This window comes from Drosophila guanche, unplaced genomic scaffold (genome assembly GCF_900245975.1).
Source record: "Drosophila guanche unplaced genomic scaffold, DGUA_6, whole genome shotgun sequence".
Lineage (NCBI taxonomy): Eukaryota > Metazoa > Arthropoda > Insecta > Diptera > Drosophilidae > Drosophila > Drosophila guanche.
The window spans coordinates 7,140,638-7,160,129 of record NW_022995746.1 but is presented as its reverse complement, the minus strand read 5'-3'; the positions used below and the strand labels follow the sequence as shown (position 1 = coordinate 7,160,129).

Below are 19,492 nucleotides of genomic sequence, written 5' to 3'. Positions count from 1 at the left end.
TGCAAATGAGGTACGGGAGGAGCAGCAGCAGCAGCAGCGTTCAGTAAGCAGCGGCAGGGGGACTATTGTGGAACGATACGAACGCCAGGCGCCATGCTGATAGACAACACAGCGGTTCACACAAGACGACCAAGTGCCAAAAACGAGTTACGAGCGTGAACAGCAGAGCAGCGACATCAGCCAAAGCCACAGCCAGGAAAGGGAACTGGGAAACAGTGACGTGAAAATTGCATTTAAACTGCCAATCCACTCCAAAGCACTCCAACTCATCAATCAAGCCATCTGTCAATCATCATGGGCAACAAGAACTCGTGCTGTGCGTACTCCAGTCCGCAGTCGGATCGCAAGTCGAAGGACATGCCGCCAGTGTTTGAGGAGCGACATCAGATGAATCATCCGCCACACACCTCACAGCATCAGCTGGATGGACACCTTGTCTCGACGGCGGCTGTGCACCATCATCATCATCACCATAATCGCCATCAGCAGGACGGAGGCGATAGCTTTGAGAATCAACAGAATCTGCAGCACATCTCGGAGCGTGAGCCAGTGGAGGGCGACGAGGATCCATCGGTGGATCCAACGGCAGCCACCATGTTCCTCGAACGCTCGAAGGTGGAGAATGGCGGCATGACGCGTAAACGCTCACAGCAGCAGATTGCCCAGCAGGCGGGCAGCATTGGCGGCGGCGGCAGCACACCCGGCGGCAACAGCTGCGGCGGCGGTGGTGGCGTTGGCGGTGGCATGAAGAAGAGCTCCTCCTGCTCCACCATCTATCTGGATGACAGCACTGTGTCGCAGCCAAATCTCAAGAACACAGTCAAGTGTGTCTCGCTGGCGATTTACTATCACATCAAGAACCGTCAGTCGGATCGGCGTCTGGACATATTCGATGAGAAGATGCATCCGCTGACGCATGACCCGGTGCCGGAGAACTATGACACCCACAATCCGGAGCATCGACAGATCTACAAGTTTGTGCGAACGCTCTTCAATGCCGCCCAACTGACGGCCGAGTGTGCAATCATCACGCTAGTCTACCTAGAGCGACTTCTCACCTACGCGGAAATGGATGTGGGCCCCTCCAATTGGAAGCGCATGGTGTTGGGTGGGTAGATCCCCTGAAGCACCTCCATTCGAAGTGTGTTTAATCTCTGCTTTGCTCTCTCCCATGTGCCAGGTGCCATTTTGCTTGCGTCCAAAGTGTGGGATGATCAGGCCGTCTGGAATGTGGACTACTGCCAGATACTCAAAGACATTACAGTGGAGGACATGAACGAGCTGGAGCGACAGTTTCTCGAGCTGCTGCAGTTCAACATCAATGTGCCCTCTTCGGTGTATGCCAAATACTATTTCGATTTGCGGACACTGGCCGAGGCGAATGAGCTCAATTTCCCCACAGAGCCGCTGTCCAAGGAGCGTGCCCAGAAGCTGGAGGCCATGTCGCGCGTCATGCAGGACAAAGTCACAGCCGAGGCGCTCAAGAATGGCATCAAGAAATGGTCCTCCATGGACAACATCAGTCAGGGCGGTCCGCGTCGCAGCGTGGCCATATTATCGTGATTTATATTAGCTTACTAAAAACAAAACTATAAAACAAACAAGAAAATAAGAAGAAACCAGATCTGTTTTCTGTAGCAGTCCTCCGTAGTGTGTCGAGTCCGATTAAGCAGGAATTTCGTGTTTATTTTGTACTTTCATTTCGTTACGAAATAGCACCCCAAGCAAATGATAAAAGATATTTATAAACAAAAACGTTTTAGCCACACACAAGTCTCGAATTAAGGACCACTTTTTACATTATACATACATTCAGAGCCAGTGTATATTCTTGTGAAAAACTACCGATTGCAGTCAAGGATTTGGATGATTTTAACAGAATTAATATTAATAATTATATATTATATTTAAATCCCCTAATCTATAGGGGAAACTACAGCAAAACAAAAACTTTGAGAAGAGCGCGTAACCAATTGCCAAAACGAAAAACAGTAGGAAGAAAGAACCACAAAAAGTAGAGAAATTCTGTGTAAAAAACAAAAGAAAAGCTTAAATATTTTAATTCAAACAGGGCTAGCCTGAGAGACAAATTTGAGAGAGAATATTTTTTTGCCTGTGTACATTTTTTACGAATTTAATTTGTTTTTTTTTTTTACCCTCCGCATTTTGTGTGTGTGATTTTTATAGTTTTCCATTTAGATTTATGCGATGCGAGAGATATAGCGATATAGCTTCCCCCCAATCAGGCTTAAGGCACAAATTGATATGTTTTTTAATGGTTTTATAACATTAGAAAAACAACAACACAGCACACAGCGCAATATTTATCCAAAAAAGATTTGTGAGTAAATTTATGTACTAGACTAGACATTTAAGGATACGAATTATATGTTTATTTTACGGTAAAGCTAAATAAAAAGCAATCAAAGAATAACAAAGTTTTAAATTTAAATCAGTCCATATATCGGATAACGATGGATATCCATGCAATCGTTGCGAGTACCATCTCTGATTCTAGTTTGAAACGGCACTGCCAACCTTTTGGAAATTGGTAACTGTTGCCCTTACTTTTAGGGTGACCGTTCAATGTATTTTGAACGCGTTTCTAATATATTATTTATATTAAATTGTATATTAAAAACAGAAAAGGTTGAAAGTATGTCATTCCAAGATTAAGTCAATATTAATGTTGCAAAAGCAGCTTTGAAAACGAAATTTTAATGTAAACTATTGAAAAAAGGGTATACAAAGGACATACTGCAGGTAGTCCCGCTGGACAATCAACAAGTTGCCAAATTACGTAATATTCCATTCCCACTCACGTATCATTTTATGTTTTAGTTTAGTTTGATTGCTATTTTATAAACAATCAAATAAACCTAAGTAATCAAAACTAGAATCTTATGTAGAATTGATTGAAATATCATGTAAAATTATAGTTTTAGAGCTGAAAATCCTAACTACCTAGTAATAATAAATAGAACAACAAAATTGTAGAATATGATTTAAGAATACGAATTTTTACTCGATAGTTCCGCTAAATTCGCTGTAGCGATTAAATCCCAAAAAAGCTATATCGATATATCCGCGGTCACACTGAAATTGCGTTTCCTGACCGTTTAGACACAGGAGTGGATTTCCCTGACCGTTTAGACACAGGAGAGAATTTCCCTGGGAGAACTTCCCGTAGGATTAAAATTTACCCGGCGCCACTGGAATTTTTGTGATGTATTTACCCGTTGTCGACACCTTAGTTTGTGGTAGAAATTTCGCACCATGAAAGCTCTTTTGCTTTGTTAAGGGAGTTTTGAAAGCTCTTTTCCTTTGCGAAGGGAGTTTGAACAGCTAATGAGAACCACTAAATATAAAATAAAATATATTCATATTGGGCTATAGACAATGTATTAAGAATTAAGAATTATGATACAGGAGAGGAAGGAAAGAGTGGCACTAACATAATTCAAAACATCAAAGGAAAATTCCTACAGAGCAGTTCGAACACACAGAAAACATGATGTTGGTAACATGTCCATTAAGATTTTACAGCTTAATGTACAATCACTGAAAAACAACACAAATTACATAGAATACACCCTGAACTCTCTTGGATATGGCATAGCCATCTTCTCAGAAGGTTTCTCCCGCGACACGTCATACAGAGATGATGGCTACGGAGGTGTAGCCATTGCTGTTCAGTAAGGCATCAGCTTAAAAGGGAAGCATTTAGTTCAAAGCACGATGTTATTATCGGGAAAAGAGATCCAATAAAAATATCACCATTGTCTCTGACTACTTCGAACCCTACCTGAAGACTAACACCCTTCAAAATGCTATTCAAATTCGTTGCAATTGTAGTAGTAGACATCGATAATGCATATAACTGCGTTGGTCTTCAAACTCTACAAGTGACAATGGATTATGAACACATTCCCACGCAATATACTGACTGGACTGTCAATTTCTTTTCGTCTAGATTCCTAAAACCTGTCTCTCACCTCTACTTTTGTATCTGTACACCAAAAGACTGCATCAAATCAATGATTCACATACGTCCATTATTCAATTTGCTGATGACTTTGCCATCATCTCAACATCTCGACATCAGACAGAGCTTTTGCTGTTACTACCATCAAACCCAAGGACTCATCCAACATCTTCAAATCCTTGATCGGATCTCAGCAGGAACAAACCATGTCAACCAAAACCTGTCAAACCATGGCACTGGGCTCTCGACTGGAGTGCAAAAAACATAACGTTTAGTTACACAAAATCAAAGCCAGAAACACCAAAATTTGCGAAGATTGCAACGTTCTCGACAATGCGGAACATGAAATCTTCTCCTGCCAACGACATGCTAACGGAAGTCACCTTGAGGAGCAACCTTCTGTTGTTCCTACTTTCTGAGGCAACATTCTGTTGCAATACACACCTACACATACACATCAATCCATTTCACTACTATATATTTTGTTAAAGTCTTACACACCACCATACTTTAAACTAAGCATCATATTGTTTAAATTATAACCATGCATGGTCTCACTAACAACCATCGATAGTCAGGAAAATATCGACAGCCCCATTATCGAACTGAAGTGCCTGGTCAATGCGGACTCATCGTCGTGCGACCATCCAATTTCGCGGCAGCGATAAAATACCAAAAAAAAAAAGAATAAAATAGAACCGGATTTATTAATAAAATAAACCTAACTACTTTGCGGGCTGTGTAATAGTGTAATAAGTGTTTTTGGTGTTCGAGTTAAACGGAAGCAAAGTAAACCGAGTCAGCAATTAAGCAACTTACTTTGTGGCAAGCGTCTGCGTGCGTCGTGGAACGGGGAAAGGTGACGAGGGACGCTGAAACAAAAAAAGGAGTGGTAGCTTGGATTTAAATTGAAGTCAAACCGCCGGGTATGTACAATCTCTCAAATGGAGTGGGGGGCAGTCATAATTCATATTGGACTTCGTATATTTCTGCCACAATTTGTGTTTAATAATTTTGCCGCCTTTTTATGTCGCTGGTGTCCATAAAAGCAAGGGCGGGGGGGCGGTAGCCAGCGAGTCGGTTAATAAGAACAACGCAATCGCATACACACATACACATGGACGCATTGTATCTGTATCTCTCGTTCACCATCTCTCTCTCTCTGTCTCTCTCGTTGCCTCCACACCTCTTAACGGAGGTGCTAACAGTGGAATCAAAATAGCTAGAATTCAATATGTAAAAATTGTTTATGCCTATTATGCATTTAATTGACCTATAAACATTACTAACAAAAAGTCAATCAAAGGCTAAAAACTGGAAAGATCATTTTAAAACCAAAAACCTCTAGATACCCTTTTGTTTTGGTAATTTTTTGGCTGTGAAAGCTGCATCTTGCCAGAAACATGATCAAGAACGAGGTGTCATACAATATTTAATTATTTATTTGGTCATATTTCTTCTCACGCAAATTTCCAAAATAATGAACTGTTTAGAAAAAACAAAACATTTGGCTGTTTTAAAATTCGCGTAAACATTTTTCCACCATGGAGAGGTATGGACAACATGCAGAAACGGCCCAGCAACATTGTCAAGCTCCCATTAACCCCACCTCACGGTGTTTGTTTACCAACAACGGTTACTACCGGTCGGCCTGCAACAAACTGTCAAAAGACGTTCAATTCCATTCCCACCCACTTTACTTTTAATGCTACCTGTTTTTATTTATTTCCTTACTCTACAATCAATCCAATACAAATAAGTCATGATCAACCAGCCAATCTTGTGGACAATTTATTGATGAATTAGATAGAATTACAGTTTTAGCGCTGTGTTTTCTAACTAGATAGTAATCTTAAATATAATAGCAAAATCGAGGAAAATGTTTTAAGATTAACTGTATCTTTGCGGTACATTTTGAAAATGAGAAGGTATATTTCGGTATATTTCTGAGGGTCAGGCGGTATATTTGATCGATACATCCGCGGTCACACTCGGATTTGAAAGAACGGCCCGGCCCGCCCGAAAGTATCTCAAAACCGCCGAAACCACCGCCACCGTCTCTCACCCGCGCGCGGCGTTTTCAATTCTGATTTTTCTACACACACTCACCCATACATACAGACAGATGTATGTGGATGTGTACGTGAGAGTGCCTGGCAGCCACCACCAACACCATTGCAACCAAGTAATTTTCGTTATACTGGCGTCATAAGAACATACTTAAGAGACTATACGTGTTTATATGTATGTAAAAACTGCAACTAAATTTCCGATTGTCGGGCGGAGGCGGAGGTGCCGTAGCAATTGTGTTTACTTGTGAAATTCGCATGCCGAAGAAAAGAATACCAAAAATTATTAATCAAATGACTTTGCGGTCGACTTTACAATGTGACTGTGTGTGTGTGTGAGAGTGTTTGCGCTAGTGTGAGATATGTGAGCGCGTCTAATCTGAGTTGGTGTGTGTGTGTGTGCACATACATCCACAGAGTTCCCATTAACGTCATCATCGTGTCATTCTTGTTTGCCTGTGGCGGGCAGGGAGAGACGCAGGGTTGCATTTTTCAGAAATTTATTAATATTACTAGAAAGAAATGAGGAAAAAAGTGCAATGCAGAGAGTGAGGAGAGCAGCAGCTAGTTCTGCTCCGGTGTAAACATAATTTTTAATTCCAGATTTCTGCCCCTTTTTTCAGCTGCCATATGGTTGGAGCGGCGGATGGGACGCTCCTATTAGAACAGTAATTTTGTCGAATTGGACTTTCCACTTCTAGTCATCTTTCCCTGTTTCTCTCTCTGATTTTTCTTATTTGTATTTTTTTAAACAATTATGAAATGCACACTAATTGGCTGTAATGAAAATGTGCCTCAGTCGCGATCGTTTCCCTCCTCGCCTCTCTGCCATCTTTTGCTCAAAATTTGAGAATTAAAAATAAAGAAAAAGCCAGCAGCAGCAGCAGCAGCAGCAGCAGCCAGCGCCAATAATTATAACTATAACTCGGTTTCGGATCTCGGGGGCTATATAGAATGTGAGCCAAAAGGCTGAAAACTTGTATCGGACGCGCCGTGTGCCGCCTGTACTCGCTTCATGCCTCTCGCTCTCTTGTGTTTGCTTGCTCTCTATCCCTGTCCGCTTCTTCCCCGTTCATCCGCTCTCTCAGCTTTCATTTTTTGTCTCGTTTCGCTTTATTTTGTACTTACGCTTTGCGATTCAATTCGTTTTTATTGGTTTTCCGCTTTAGGCGGCTGGGAATTGTACGTAGCGTCGTTCGTGCAAAACGTCGGAAAGGGAGGAGTGGGGGTTAACTGAGCAGCAGGGGAGCGCGGCAGGGGAGGAACGTCGTCGTCGTTGTCGTTCAATGAATAATGAGAGACAATGTAAGGCAAAAAGAGCGTGAGCGTAAGTTTCTGTCTGTGTGCGTGTGTGTGAGTGCACGAGAGCGGCAGTCAGCGTGAGAGTGTGAGCGAGAGAGAGAGGGGAAAAACGAGAACAACAAAATAAAGCAAAACCCATACAAAAGTGCACGAAAAGCAGAAGGATGGTTGGAGCAGAGCAGCAGAGTGGGAAAGCAAGAAAGATACAACTTTTTTCTCTTTCCTCTTTTGCTGGCAGCCAAAAGCGGAATGAAGAGGGAGAGCGAGAGATGAGAGGAGAGCTCCCCCATCTAGAATCTAGAAGACGGAACGATGCACGCACATACAGGCCTCTTCTAGATATAGATACAATTAATTTGATTTGTTAGCACCGCATCTCTGATCCGATCGAGGGGCGGGGTGGTGGATGGATGTAGTATGTTGCTTGAAAATGTACAATTTTGCATGACATTTCCCCGCCCCGCCGCACCCCTTCCAATTGGAGTTAGAATATTTCGTCTTCTTGTCTCGTTGTGAGCTGCCTCTGCCAGCAGCATTGTGACGCAGACTCGGCGCAGCTTTCACGTGTGTGTTTGTGTGTGAGTGTGGTTTTTGCATATATTGGCTGCAAATAAATTTTCGCTTGATTTGCTTTCGCCCCGCGTCCGTGCCCGCATCCGCATCCATCGGTTCTGTTCTATTGCCCCGTCCGTACCCGTCAGGCCATTGGCAAAGGGGGAAAACTGTACCGCGGGCCGTTTGTACATATCGCGCAAACATAAACACCAACAACAAACTGTTGCTCTCTCTTTGGCTGTTATTATTACGGTTATTGTTATTTCAATGTCTCAATTTCTTCTTGTTGCAGGTGGTGCACTCAATTTCCCCCCAAAAAAAGGAATATATAAATAAATATATTTTGTAAGCAAGCTCCTGGAGAGCCCAGCAATATAGCCGATATTTAGGCCAACAAAAGGAACTCTATACGTGATTGAGCGGTAAGTGACGTGGGGTTGGGCCATTTCAACAATCCATCATTTAAGAAATACAGGGTGACCATTATATAATTTAAATTCATTTTATTTGGCAGTAGATACATTTATTCGCTAGGAATTTTCCCAGTCTTAGACAACAATCTTTTGATAAAGCCGGTTCAGATACATGTATAGACTATTCCGCGGGTCTTATGTCCGCCTTGCGGTTTTATTGTATATTTGCTATTGTGTTTGTATAAACATTTTTTGCCATTGAATTATCGTGGATACATGTGTATTATGTTCGAGTTGGTTCGTAGAAATAATAGCGTACACAAACTGATTATAAAGTCGATTGAGCGGATAAAATGTATTGCTCGCCAGAGAAACTTTGGGCCTCCATAAAAGTGTATTTTTTTTAGTATTAGCTGGAAAGAAAGAATGCCTATGAAGGGAAGTGAAAGAGACACGACTTGGCAAGCTGGCGTTAACCTTTGTGGGTGCCGCAAAATATAGTTTAGGTGCAAAGTGTCTGCAAAGTGAGAGTTTTCCGTATTGGGAACATTTGCACATGTATAATCTTAATTTTCTGGGAACCTGTCTAACATGTAATACAAATAAAATGTGCAACGACAATGTAGATTCAACATACAGTGGCTCCAAAAAGTCTGCATAAATTGTGTAAATTATGAATTTGTTTCAAAAGAAGCTCTAACAAAAAAAGTGAGCTTATCTTTTCTATCAATTTTATTTTCAAAAATTGGTGTTGTACGTAGACTTTTTTTCGCCACTTTGCAAAGTATAGAAGTTCATTATTATGTTTTATAACGCAACTGGCAGTGCTTGTTACTTGATACGATGACACCCTGTGTCGTTACTGTTACATTGAGCCATTTGTCTTGTGTATGTGTGTTGTTTTTTTGTATGTGCCTGGTGGCTTCATCAGCATTTTACATGACCGCCCCCCCGAACACCGCCCCCTTTTTCTTGTTGTTGGTTGCTGGCCCGGGAAATATCTTGCATACATGTGTACGTTACTTATGCATGAGTGTCTGTGTGTAGCACACACACATTCCTACCTCACCACAGTTAAAAGTGGCGCCCTTTTCGATGTCCTTCTCTCCACCCAGCTCTCTCTGCCTCTCTTTGCAGTTTATTCCCGCCTTTCAAGCTTAGTTCGTTACCGCCCTCTGCCTGTTGGCTTTGAATTGTGTTTGCTGAATTATTTGCTCCATAAAAACAATCAAAAAGTAACGGAGAGAGCAAGAGAGTGAGAGAGGAGCACAGTAATAGCTTCGGGAGGGGCCATCATCTCCTACTCTCCATTCTCTCCCGCCTGCTTAGCCCATAAACTGTAACTGTAAAGCGCTTAGCAAAAAAGGGACAACCAGGACCTATGCAAACAGCCCCCGTTCCCCGCTCATGCGCGAGCGCTCTCTCATATGTTTGCTTAGTCCCCCATTCCCTTATTCCCTTCTTCCCATTCTCTCTTATTCTCTTCCTGACCATCTTTAATTCGCAGCTCACTTTTTCTTGCACACACACACACACACACGCTTACACTCCGCAACGTTGTTGCCTTTAATCGATTTGTACTTTTTGATATTTACATCACCTCCCCTCGACTGTCCTTCACTGCACAAGCTTCTACATGACTCTCAGCCCTTTGAGTTGCCTCCCATACACACTCCTACATGACTCCTCTCAGGCCCTTTAATTCCCACACTCTTCTGATTCCAATAAGCTGAGCCTATTGAGTTGCCTCGGCTCCCTCCCTCTGCCAGTAGGTTCTTCACTTCACACATGACTCCCCACCTCACCCCACCACTTTCCACTCCTACATTACTTTCCAGCCCTTTGCGGGCGAGACCTTCGCATTTCTCTCTCTCTCCCCGCGTTTGTTTAAGTGTGTGTGTGTGCGTGTGAGTTCTCGCTCTCTCTCTCTCCAAAAATGTCTATCAAATGCTTGCATACTCTGATTGGATATCTAAATCCTGAATCCATGCCCCCAGCCCCAAAAAAGCTAAGGCGAGGCTTGCTCCACTCCCTTTTTTGTGTCCCTTGTGTCATTCGGTTTTGCTGCTTTTTGCCATTTACAATTTATATAAAGTTATTTCTTCTGCTGCTGCGTTTCTCCTTCATCCTCCTCCGCCACTCTGCCTCTTCCGCCTGTTCCTTCCTCCTCTGCTGCTGCCTGCTGGCTGGTCCTGCGCCCTTCTCTTCCGCTTCTGTGGAGCAAAACATAGAGGTTTAGATCCAGCTGAGAGGAAGTATGTGTATGTCTGTGTGAGGAGTTTGGCTATTGTTTTGTATGTGTGTGTGCGTGGGAGTGACAGAGTATTTTTGTGTGAGGTGAGGGGGGGAGTGTGAGGGTTGCGGTTCGCTAATGGGCAATTTATATCACTTTTAATGCCCAGCAGCAAAATCAATAAAATGCCCAACATCTTTGTACATAAATTAGTCCTGGGCTCCAGAATACATGCATATGCATTTACTTTCATATATCTGTACATATGTTTGTTTGACGATTGTTTGTTTGATTGTGTGCGCTTAAAGCTCAACTGTACTTGCATAACTCACACAAAACACCCACACAAACACACACAGAACAAACCCATTCTTACAACTTTTCTACTTGTTCTCGGGATTTATATTTGTGTTGAAGTTTGTGTTACATTCAAGGGTTAATGCTCGCTCGCTTGCCTGCTCTTTCATGCTGCCATTTCTGCATCTCCTGCTGCTCATCTCTGTAGAAATTTTGTCTTGTCCCGTTATAGAGCCAACAACAATAACAGAAAAGTGTTTACTTTGCGACACTGTTACAATGATAAGAGAACACTGTTAGGGCACTGTTAATATTACAGCGTCAGTAACAGCATTGCAAGCAGTTGGCTCGGGAATCGCTCTTGCCAAGCCCTTGGCCCAAGCAGTGCGTTTTCCTTGCCCTAGTTTCCAGTGATCCCCCGAGATGCAGTGACCAATAAGAATTACCTTACCATTCTTTACAACTGCTATAATTTCTATCTATTTCTTGCTCTTTCAGGTAAACGATTAACTTCGGATGCGGCAACATACCTGAAGAAGATCCACAGCAGGAACACACCACATGGTAATTGCCCCAACTAATTCCACAGTCAGCCGCAAGCTATCGGCAACAGCTCCTCGATTAAGTGACACCTCCACTTCCACTTGCCTTTTTTGTTTGTTGTAGCCTCGCTCAGTGCAAGCAGTCGACAGCAGCAACAACAATATGTAGGCGGCACACAGCAGCAGCATCAGCAGTAACAACAACAACGGAACCAATTCAGCAACCAACAGCAGCAAATCCCATCCAACTTTAAGAACAAAACATTTAATACAAAATACATCGCGAGGAGGAGGAGCACAAAAGAGGAGGATTTTTTACACCGGAGTGCCGGACAAGCATGCAGCACGTGAGCGCTGCGAGCTCGGTGCCATCAGTTGTAGCCCCGGTCGTGACCACTGGTGGAACCACCATCACCCTAGGCGGACCGCCGCCATTGCCTAAATCAGAGAACAAAGAGGATGGCAAACCGCCGCACGGCATAGAAATGTACAAGGTGAACATTGAGGATATCTCCCAGCTGTTTACATACCACGAGGTCTTTGGCAAGATCCACGGCGATGTTGTGAATCATCAGCTGGCGGCGGCGCATGGCGGACAATTGCCGCCGCCACCACCCCTGCCACCGCAGACGCATGCAGTGAGTGCAGCAGCAGCAGCGGCTGCAGCATCCACCAATAATGCCGCTGTGGCGGCCGTAATGGCCTCAGCGAATGCTGCTGCAGCGGCAGCGGCGGCCGCTTCGGCGGCGGGCGGCAACGGCCTGCCGGTGGCGACTAGCTCCGGCGGTCAGCAGGGCAGCGCAACGGTTACGACGACCAGTTCGACGGCGAGCAGTGGCAGCGGCAACAGCGGTAGCGGGGGCACCACAACCACGGCGGGTGAGTTGCTTATGCCTAAAATGGAGGGCGGCATTCATGGCGTGGACGGGCAGTCGACCGTGGCGCTGGCCCCAGACGGGACGCCGATTGCGACGGGGACCCATGTGTGCGACATTTGTGGCAAGATGTTCCAGTTTCGGTATCAGCTGATCGTGCACCGTCGCTACCACAGCGAGCGCAAGCCGTTTATGTGTCAGGTGTGCGGACAGGGTTTCACCACGTCGCAGGACCTGACACGCCATGGCAAAATCCACATCGGTGGCCCCATGTTCACCTGCATCGTGTGCTTCAATGTGTTTGCCAACAACACCAGTCTGGAGCGGCATATGAAACGTCATTCCACGGACAAGCCATTCGCCTGCACCATTTGCCAAAAGACCTTTGCCCGCAAAGAGCATCTGGACAATCACTTTCGCTCGCACACGGGCGAAACGCCCTTCCGTTGCCAGTACTGCGCCAAGACGTTTACGCGCAAGGAGCATATGGTTAACCATGTGCGCAAACACACGGGTGAGACGCCACATCGTTGCGATATTTGTAAGAAGTCCTTTACGCGCAAGGAACACTATGTTAACCACTACATGTGGCACACTGGTGAGTGTGATTGATTGGTGGGGGCGGACAATGCGAGCGGCGAGCGCCAAAAACAAAAGACCAAACAAACTAAAAAAAATACCAAACAAACCCGAAAACAAATACCGAATACCAAACCAAATACCGATTACCGAATACCAAACCAAAAAGAAATACCATATCAAAATATATCTGAGTTCAAGTCAAAAAGTCAAATCCAGTTCAAATTATATCCAATTCCATATATGTATTAGAGTACAAGAACTACAACAACAGCCATCACCACATCACACCAACCAAGAATATATCAATATCAATCTCAATATATCCTAATCAAATATCAATCAACATATCAAGCAAACAATCTTGCAACAAGCACCGTCAAAATTCCAAAACAAAAAATTAAAATCAATCAAGTTAGCCATCATCGTGCGTCCTCCGTCTGTCGTCCTTAGACTCTCTCTCTAATATCCCAACGCTTGTGCTTTGTCTTCCTATTGAGTCCAGCCTCCCAGCTTCCTACTCTCTACTCCTTATCACACAGTCCTTCACTGTTATGTACTCTCACTAACGCTTCAGCTAAATGCACGAACGGTAACTGTACCCAGGGCATACCCCAGGGTCATTATCGTGCGTTCATTATCCTGCAACCAATATTATATAATAATAAACCACACGCTCACTCGCTCATACCGCTCATAACATTATCCTTAAACCCCCACCAAATCATATCTACATCACACATCTCCCAAAACACCAACAAGAACCACAACAATCACATTCCTGTGCTCTGTTTCTCCAATCCATTCCACACACACACACATTGATCTTCTCTCCACTGTTTCCCATTGAACTGCACTCCACTCCACTGAAATCCACTCCTGATCTCCACTCTCCACTTTGCATTGATCCACAATCCTCTTGTCCACTCTCCACTCCATTGACTCCTGTTCTCTCCACCCCACTCCATTGACTCTCCACTTTACCGTTACTCCACTCCATTGAATCTCTCCTCTCCTGTTTGCCTGATTGATGCTCTCTCTCTCTGCTGTCAAACAGGGTGCCCAAAGTTAATGAATACCAAAAAATAGAAGAAAAAAAAGTTCGTTGTTGCTGCTTGTCGATTGCCAACGTCTCTGTGTAACTGCGACATACACAAACACACACACACACGCAATTGGAGATACAAACACACACACAAACACATGAACACAAAGCTTTTCAACATGCAAAGAAAATAAAGTTCAGGCTTTTATATTAACTCTAGAAAAGAGAAAGAACTTCACGTTCAAAAAAAAAAAAAAAAAACTAAAAGCATCCTGAAGATCAGCATAGAGTAGAAACAGAGTTGACAGGCACACACACATCCACACCACATATCCACACAAACATCCACACCACTTATCCACACACACTCCACACATTTATTGCATATCCACAAAAGACCACCACGCCCACGTCCATATGCCCGAATCGCCAGCAGAGCCAAAGCCTCCGTTCGCTTCGTTCGAACCCAACGAAAGCCACGGCGCCAGTTTCACACACCACCACACATTTAGTAGTAGCGGTGCGGGGCGGGAAGGGGTATATCAAAGTTTTGTTTTTTCTATAATTACAAAAAAAGAACAAAATTTAAAGATTTTGAAAACCTTAGTAGAATAAATACCACTGTTCCATTAGAAGCGCGTCATTTCACGTTAAGTAGTGAATTGCATTAAAAAATCAGCTGTGTTTCTTCTACATTCCTTTCAAATAACATATTAAAACGTCCACTTATAATAATATAATTGAATATTGGAAATTTCCTATCAATTTTTATCTAAAATTGAAATATTTTCATTGATTTTATCAACTAAAATTTCAAATTGAAAGTCTATAGTATATCAGCTTCATAATGTGCCCTAATGGAACAGTGGTATTTGTATCACTATCAAGATAGAAAAAATAAAATGCTTGCGCTTACTAAAAAAGAAAAGAAACGAAAACGAATATATTACAATTGTGAAACAGCAAAGTGCTGCTTTGCTGTGTTGAAAGAAAAAAAGGAACAACCCAATACCCTATACATTTCTATTCTGTTACCCCATATAATCACAGGTCAAACACCGCATCAGTGTGATGTATGCGGCAAGAAATACACGCGCAAGGAGCATCTAGCAAATCATATGCGATCGCATACCAACGAGACGCCGTTCCGTTGCGAGATCTGTGGCAAGAGCTTTAGCCGCAAGGAGCACTTCACCAATCACATACTCTGGCATACAGGTAAAGAGACAAACCAAAGAACCGAAATACACACGCACACCAGACCAGACCAGACCACACCATAAGCTAGATCCTAGATCCTTGATTCCTGATATTCCCCCAAAGGTTTAAATATCTCTATACACGCTTTAAACACGCTTGAAACACACACAAGTTGACGGCGCACGAGCAGCAGCGATAACGAACTCTCGAATTAGGGATGGGGTGAAAAGAAATCGATAAACCGAATGCAACTCTGTCTAAACATATTTACAGGATGTCTAAGAAAGAGTTATTGATGTATTGTTATCTTGTCATCATGCCACAACCAACACACACAAAAAACACAGAATATTCTTCTCCCCCCATCGCCAAGGAGATGTGTTCCTGCAGTGCACCCGTCTGTGCTGTGCCAAAATGCCAACCAGCCCTGCCTCCGCCATGACTTGTTGAACGATTGCATTCGATGAATGATTACTAATCTCTAAACTATTTCTTAATTTATCCTCACACTTTTGCCACGCAAGCAGGCGAGACGCCGCATCGGTGCGACTTTTGCTCCAAGACGTTTACGCGCAAGGAGCACTTGTTAAATCACGTGCGCCAGCATACGGGAGAGTCGCCACATCGCTGCTCCTACTGCATGAAGACGTTCACGCGCAAGGAGCATCTGGTTAATCACATACGCCAGCACACGGGTGAGACACCGTTCAAGTGCACGTACTGCACGAAAGCGTTCACGCGCAAAGATCACATGGTTAATCATGTACGGCAACATACAGGCGAATCGCCGCACAAGTGCACATACTGCACCAAGACGTTCACGCGCAAGGAGCATCTAACGAACCATGTGCGCCAGCACACGGGCGACTCACCGCACCGTTGCTCCTACTGCAAGAAGACCTTCACACGCAAGGAGCACCTGACGAATCATGTGCGCCTGCACACGGGCGACTCGCCGCACAAGTGCGAGTACTGCCAGAAGACATTCACACGGAAGGAGCACCTGAACAACCATATGCGCCAGCACTCAAGCGACAATCCGCATTGCTGCAACGTTTGCAACAAGCCGTTCACCCGCAAGGAGCATCTGATCAATCACATGTCACGCTGTCACACCGGCGATCGACCATTCACCTGCGAGACATGCGGAAAATCCTTCCCCCTCAAGGGAAATCTGCTCTTCCATCAGCGCAGCCACACCAAGGGCCAGGAGATGGAGCGTCCGTTCTCGTGCGAGAAGTGCCCCAAGAACTTTATCTGCAAAGGTGAGTTGGTGCCGCACAAATCTTTGAGTTTGTGAGCACGCGAGACGTGGCGTCAGCATAGTGTCCCAGCCCCCAAGCCGTACAGCCCACACAGTCCACTGCCCAAGTCCCGTGTCCTACATCCTACATATTTCCCCATACAAAAAATAATAAAGTGAAACAAGGCAGTGGTCAAGTGGTGAGGGATCGTTTCCACGGGTTCCAAGGGTTGAGATCGATCGATCGGGCAGAGCTCCCCTGCAGTATGACGTCTCTCACTGTGGAAGCGATCCCCCGGTTGTGCAGTAATCGTAACACACACAGAAAACACAGCTCTCCGAAAAATGTGGAGGCTGGTTTTTCGAAATTCAAGATCCTCGCAGATCACAGATCTTCATGTCGCTTCCATTGTCCGTTTCGCAGGTCACTTGGTCTCGCACATGCGCTCCCATTCGGGCGAGAAACCGCACGCGTGCACACTGTGCAGCAAGGCTTTCGTCGAGCGCGGCAATTTGAAGCGCCACATGAAGATGAATCACCCGGATGCTATGATGCCGCCACCACCCGTGCATCCGCATCCGCAAATACCGGCTGGTGTGCTGACGCAAGTCAAGCAGGAAGTGAAACCGATCATAAGTGAGTCGGCATACACGACTGCGCTAGCGCAAGCGAGTCCCAATGTGCCCAACTTATTCGGTTTTCCTACCGTTTCAGTTCCCCACCACTCGGCGACGACCACGATGCACACCATCCAGCAGATAACGGCCGGTGCCGCTGGCGGAGCGGGTGCGGTCCAACTGACGCCGGGTCTGGTGCCATTGGTGACCTCGACGCTGATTTCGCACAATGCTGCCGCACAGCAGCAGTCGCAGAAGCAGCAGGCCGCTCAGCAACAGGCTGCCGCTGCGGCTGCCCAACAACAGGCAGCCGCGCAGCAGCAGGCGGCAGCGGCGGCCCATCAGCAGCATCAGCAACAGGTGGCGGCACAGCATCAGCAGCAAGCGGTGGCCGCACATCAGCAACAACAACAGCAGCTGCAACAGCAGCAACAACTGCTGCAGCTCTCGATACAGCAGGCTGCCCATCATCATCAGCAGCAGGAGCAACATCGGCAGCAGCATCAACAGCAGCAGCAGCAACATCATCAGCAGCAGCAGCAGCAGGGCCATCCGCAGGCCCCACCACCGCCGCAACAACAGCAACAGCCACCGCCACAGGTGCCCATTGCCTTGATCAGTGATCCTAGTGCGCTGGCCCGTGCTGCCATGCAGCTGCAACATTTGCCGGCCAATGTCGAACAGCATCCGGTGGTTTACTAACAGTAGCCCCCCCTCCTGCACGGCTATGCACCCACCACAGCCCACAGTAGTAGTACCCACAGTACCAGCAGCAGCAGCACCACCACCTCAACGCTAACCACAACGTCAACGGCGGCGTGGTGAGAGCTGAAAGATCATTGATGATCCCCCCAAAACATCTCCCCACATATTAAGCAGCTAGTTATAAAATAGTTTTTAGCAGCGCGCTGGTTACGCGTACGCATGGATAACAGAGGTTGCAACTGGTTGCTGTAGGTTGCTCTCTGTATTTCCGACAGTCTTCCATTTATCTCTCTTCCGTCTTTTAACTTTCCCCAACCCAATGTTCAATAACTCCGCTCTGTCTCTGCTTCCGCCGCCAGCTTTTGACGTGCAATACGAATCATCTCATAGTTTGTTCTCACCACTCGGTCTCTCTGTATCTCTCTGTGTATCTTTAATGCTTTTGGGCGCTTAGCGTCCATTTTATTCCACGTGTTTTCAACATTTTTGAAATGTGTGCAAGGCGGCGGAACCGCTTGATGGAGTGTCGGTAAAAAGTTTGATATTTGGGAGCAGGGTTTATCTTTCCATTTAGCTGTGCTAAATTTTAATTCTTTCCCCTCTAACGTTTGTGAAACCTTTCACCTGGTTGATTGTGTCTGTAACCAGCAGCAGGAGCGCGTCTCATCGTGTATTTAATATTGTGTTTCGGACTAAGTTATGATTATTATCATATAGAGAGCGACATTCATAGAAGCATCCTCATTCAAGCGTAACCACACCACACACATACTTATACATAGAATTATCGTATGTATAAAATTATAGTTTGTAAATAACATGGACACGGACACGAAATCCTTGGAAATCTATCGGAAAAATCTACAATCACAAATGTATTAGTTTTGCATTTTCCAAGGCGTGAGAATCACACACACACACACACTTTCATCGTATATATATATATATCCATATACACATATTAATTATTAACACTCCCGACCCCAGCAGTGGATGTGTGCAACAACCCAGTTTTTAATATCATCTAACCCTCTGCTGATGATTTCGGATGATGAATGATTCAGATAAGACGCGACGCATATGCGAGCGTACGATACACACATATACAGAATAATAATATGACGAAAGGAAAGTCTAGAAGTATAGGAATAAGTCAAAAGCAACAAAAACTAACGAGAGAATGAGAAAAGAATAAGGAAAAACACAACAAATTATTATATTTTAATGTTAGTTGAACTACTAAAAGTAATAATTGAGGAGGACAAGATGAATACTGATATAAGATTGATTACGATGACAGCAGATGATCGAGATGAGATAAAGGATGATCGGATGTGGATCTGAAGATTGGAATAGATTTTAGTTGGGCGTGTGCCGCCCGCTATCATTATGATTAATATTACGATTACAATTACGATTATGATATATGGAATACTAAAACCTATAACAAACAACAAGTTATTACCCCACTATTAAAGTTAACAAAAAGGAAACACAACCACAAGCCCCTAAGGAAAACAACCTAAACCCAAACCAACACACCCCCATACACATATATAGACATAAATATATATGACGACTAGGCACAACTCTAAAAATTATAATTAATTATATTATAACCCCCCCCCTATAAACTGTGCTTATGTTGAAAACAGTTAAGAACACAACAACCAGAACAAGAGAAGTTGAAACGAAAGAGCGAAACGATAATGAAGAGAACGCCCCAAGCGCCACAAGCAAAACAACATATCTGCTTTAAAATTTACAAAAACTAAACAAAAAACCATATAAAAAAACTAAAAAAAATATATATACAAAAACTATTATTAAA

General features: G+C 44.3%; 2 protein-coding genes across 14 annotated transcripts; both read left to right on the top strand.

The window, feature by feature from the left end:
* LOC117582073 (cyclin-Y) lies at positions 1-1,851 on the top strand. Its single transcript, XM_034269630.1, has 2 exons — positions 1-1,108; positions 1,181-1,851. Exons 1-2 carry the CDS (start codon positions 295-297, stop codon positions 1,561-1,563), a joined length of 1,197 nt encoding a protein of 398 aa, XP_034125521.1. The 5' UTR covers positions 1-294; the 3' UTR covers positions 1,564-1,851.
* Positions 1,852-4,578: 2,727 nt separating this feature from the next.
* Positions 4,579-19,441, top strand: LOC117582470 (gastrula zinc finger protein XlCGF57.1). 13 transcript variants are annotated; one of them, XM_034270207.1, is made up of 9 exons: positions 6,006-6,170; positions 8,204-8,333; positions 11,353-11,418; positions 11,521-12,785; positions 14,946-15,113; positions 15,620-15,790; positions 15,875-16,360; positions 16,763-16,975; positions 17,054-19,441. In XM_034270207.1, the coding sequence occupies exons 4-9, from the start codon at positions 11,735-11,737 to the stop codon at positions 17,656-17,658; spliced, it is 2,694 nt and encodes an 897-aa protein (XP_034126098.1). In that variant the 5' UTR covers positions 6,006-6,170; positions 8,204-8,333; positions 11,353-11,418; positions 11,521-11,734; the 3' UTR covers positions 17,659-19,441. The 13 variants fall into 13 exon arrangements, with proteins under 13 accessions (XP_034126093.1, XP_034126104.1, XP_034126101.1 ...); XM_034270205.1 differs by having other exon boundaries at positions 11,521-12,869; XM_034270202.1 differs by lacking the exon at positions 6,006-6,170 and adding an exon at positions 4,579-4,911 and having other exon boundaries at positions 11,521-12,869; positions 15,620-16,360.
* Positions 19,442-19,492: the final 51 nt, after the last annotated feature.

Excerpts from the sequence above, each read along its gene's own strand:
- LOC117582073 (XM_034269630.1), top strand. The coding sequence starts at position 295 with ATGGGCAACAAGAACTCGTGCTGTGCGTACTCCAGTCCGCAGTCGGAT. Across the intron at positions 1,109-1,180 it reads TTGGAAGCGCATGGTGTTGG|GTGCCATTTTGCTTGCGTCC; the intron begins GTGGGTAGATCC and ends CCCATGTGCCAG.
- LOC117582470 (XM_034270202.1), top strand. The coding sequence starts at position 11,735 with ATGCAGCACGTGAGCGCTGCGAGCTCGGTGCCATCAGTTGTAGCCCCG. Across the intron at positions 12,870-14,945 it reads CCACTACATGTGGCACACTG|GTCAAACACCGCATCAGTGT; the intron begins GTGAGTGTGATT and ends ATATAATCACAG. Across the intron at positions 16,361-16,762 it reads CAAGAACTTTATCTGCAAAG|GTCACTTGGTCTCGCACATG; the intron begins GTGAGTTGGTGC and ends TCCGTTTCGCAG.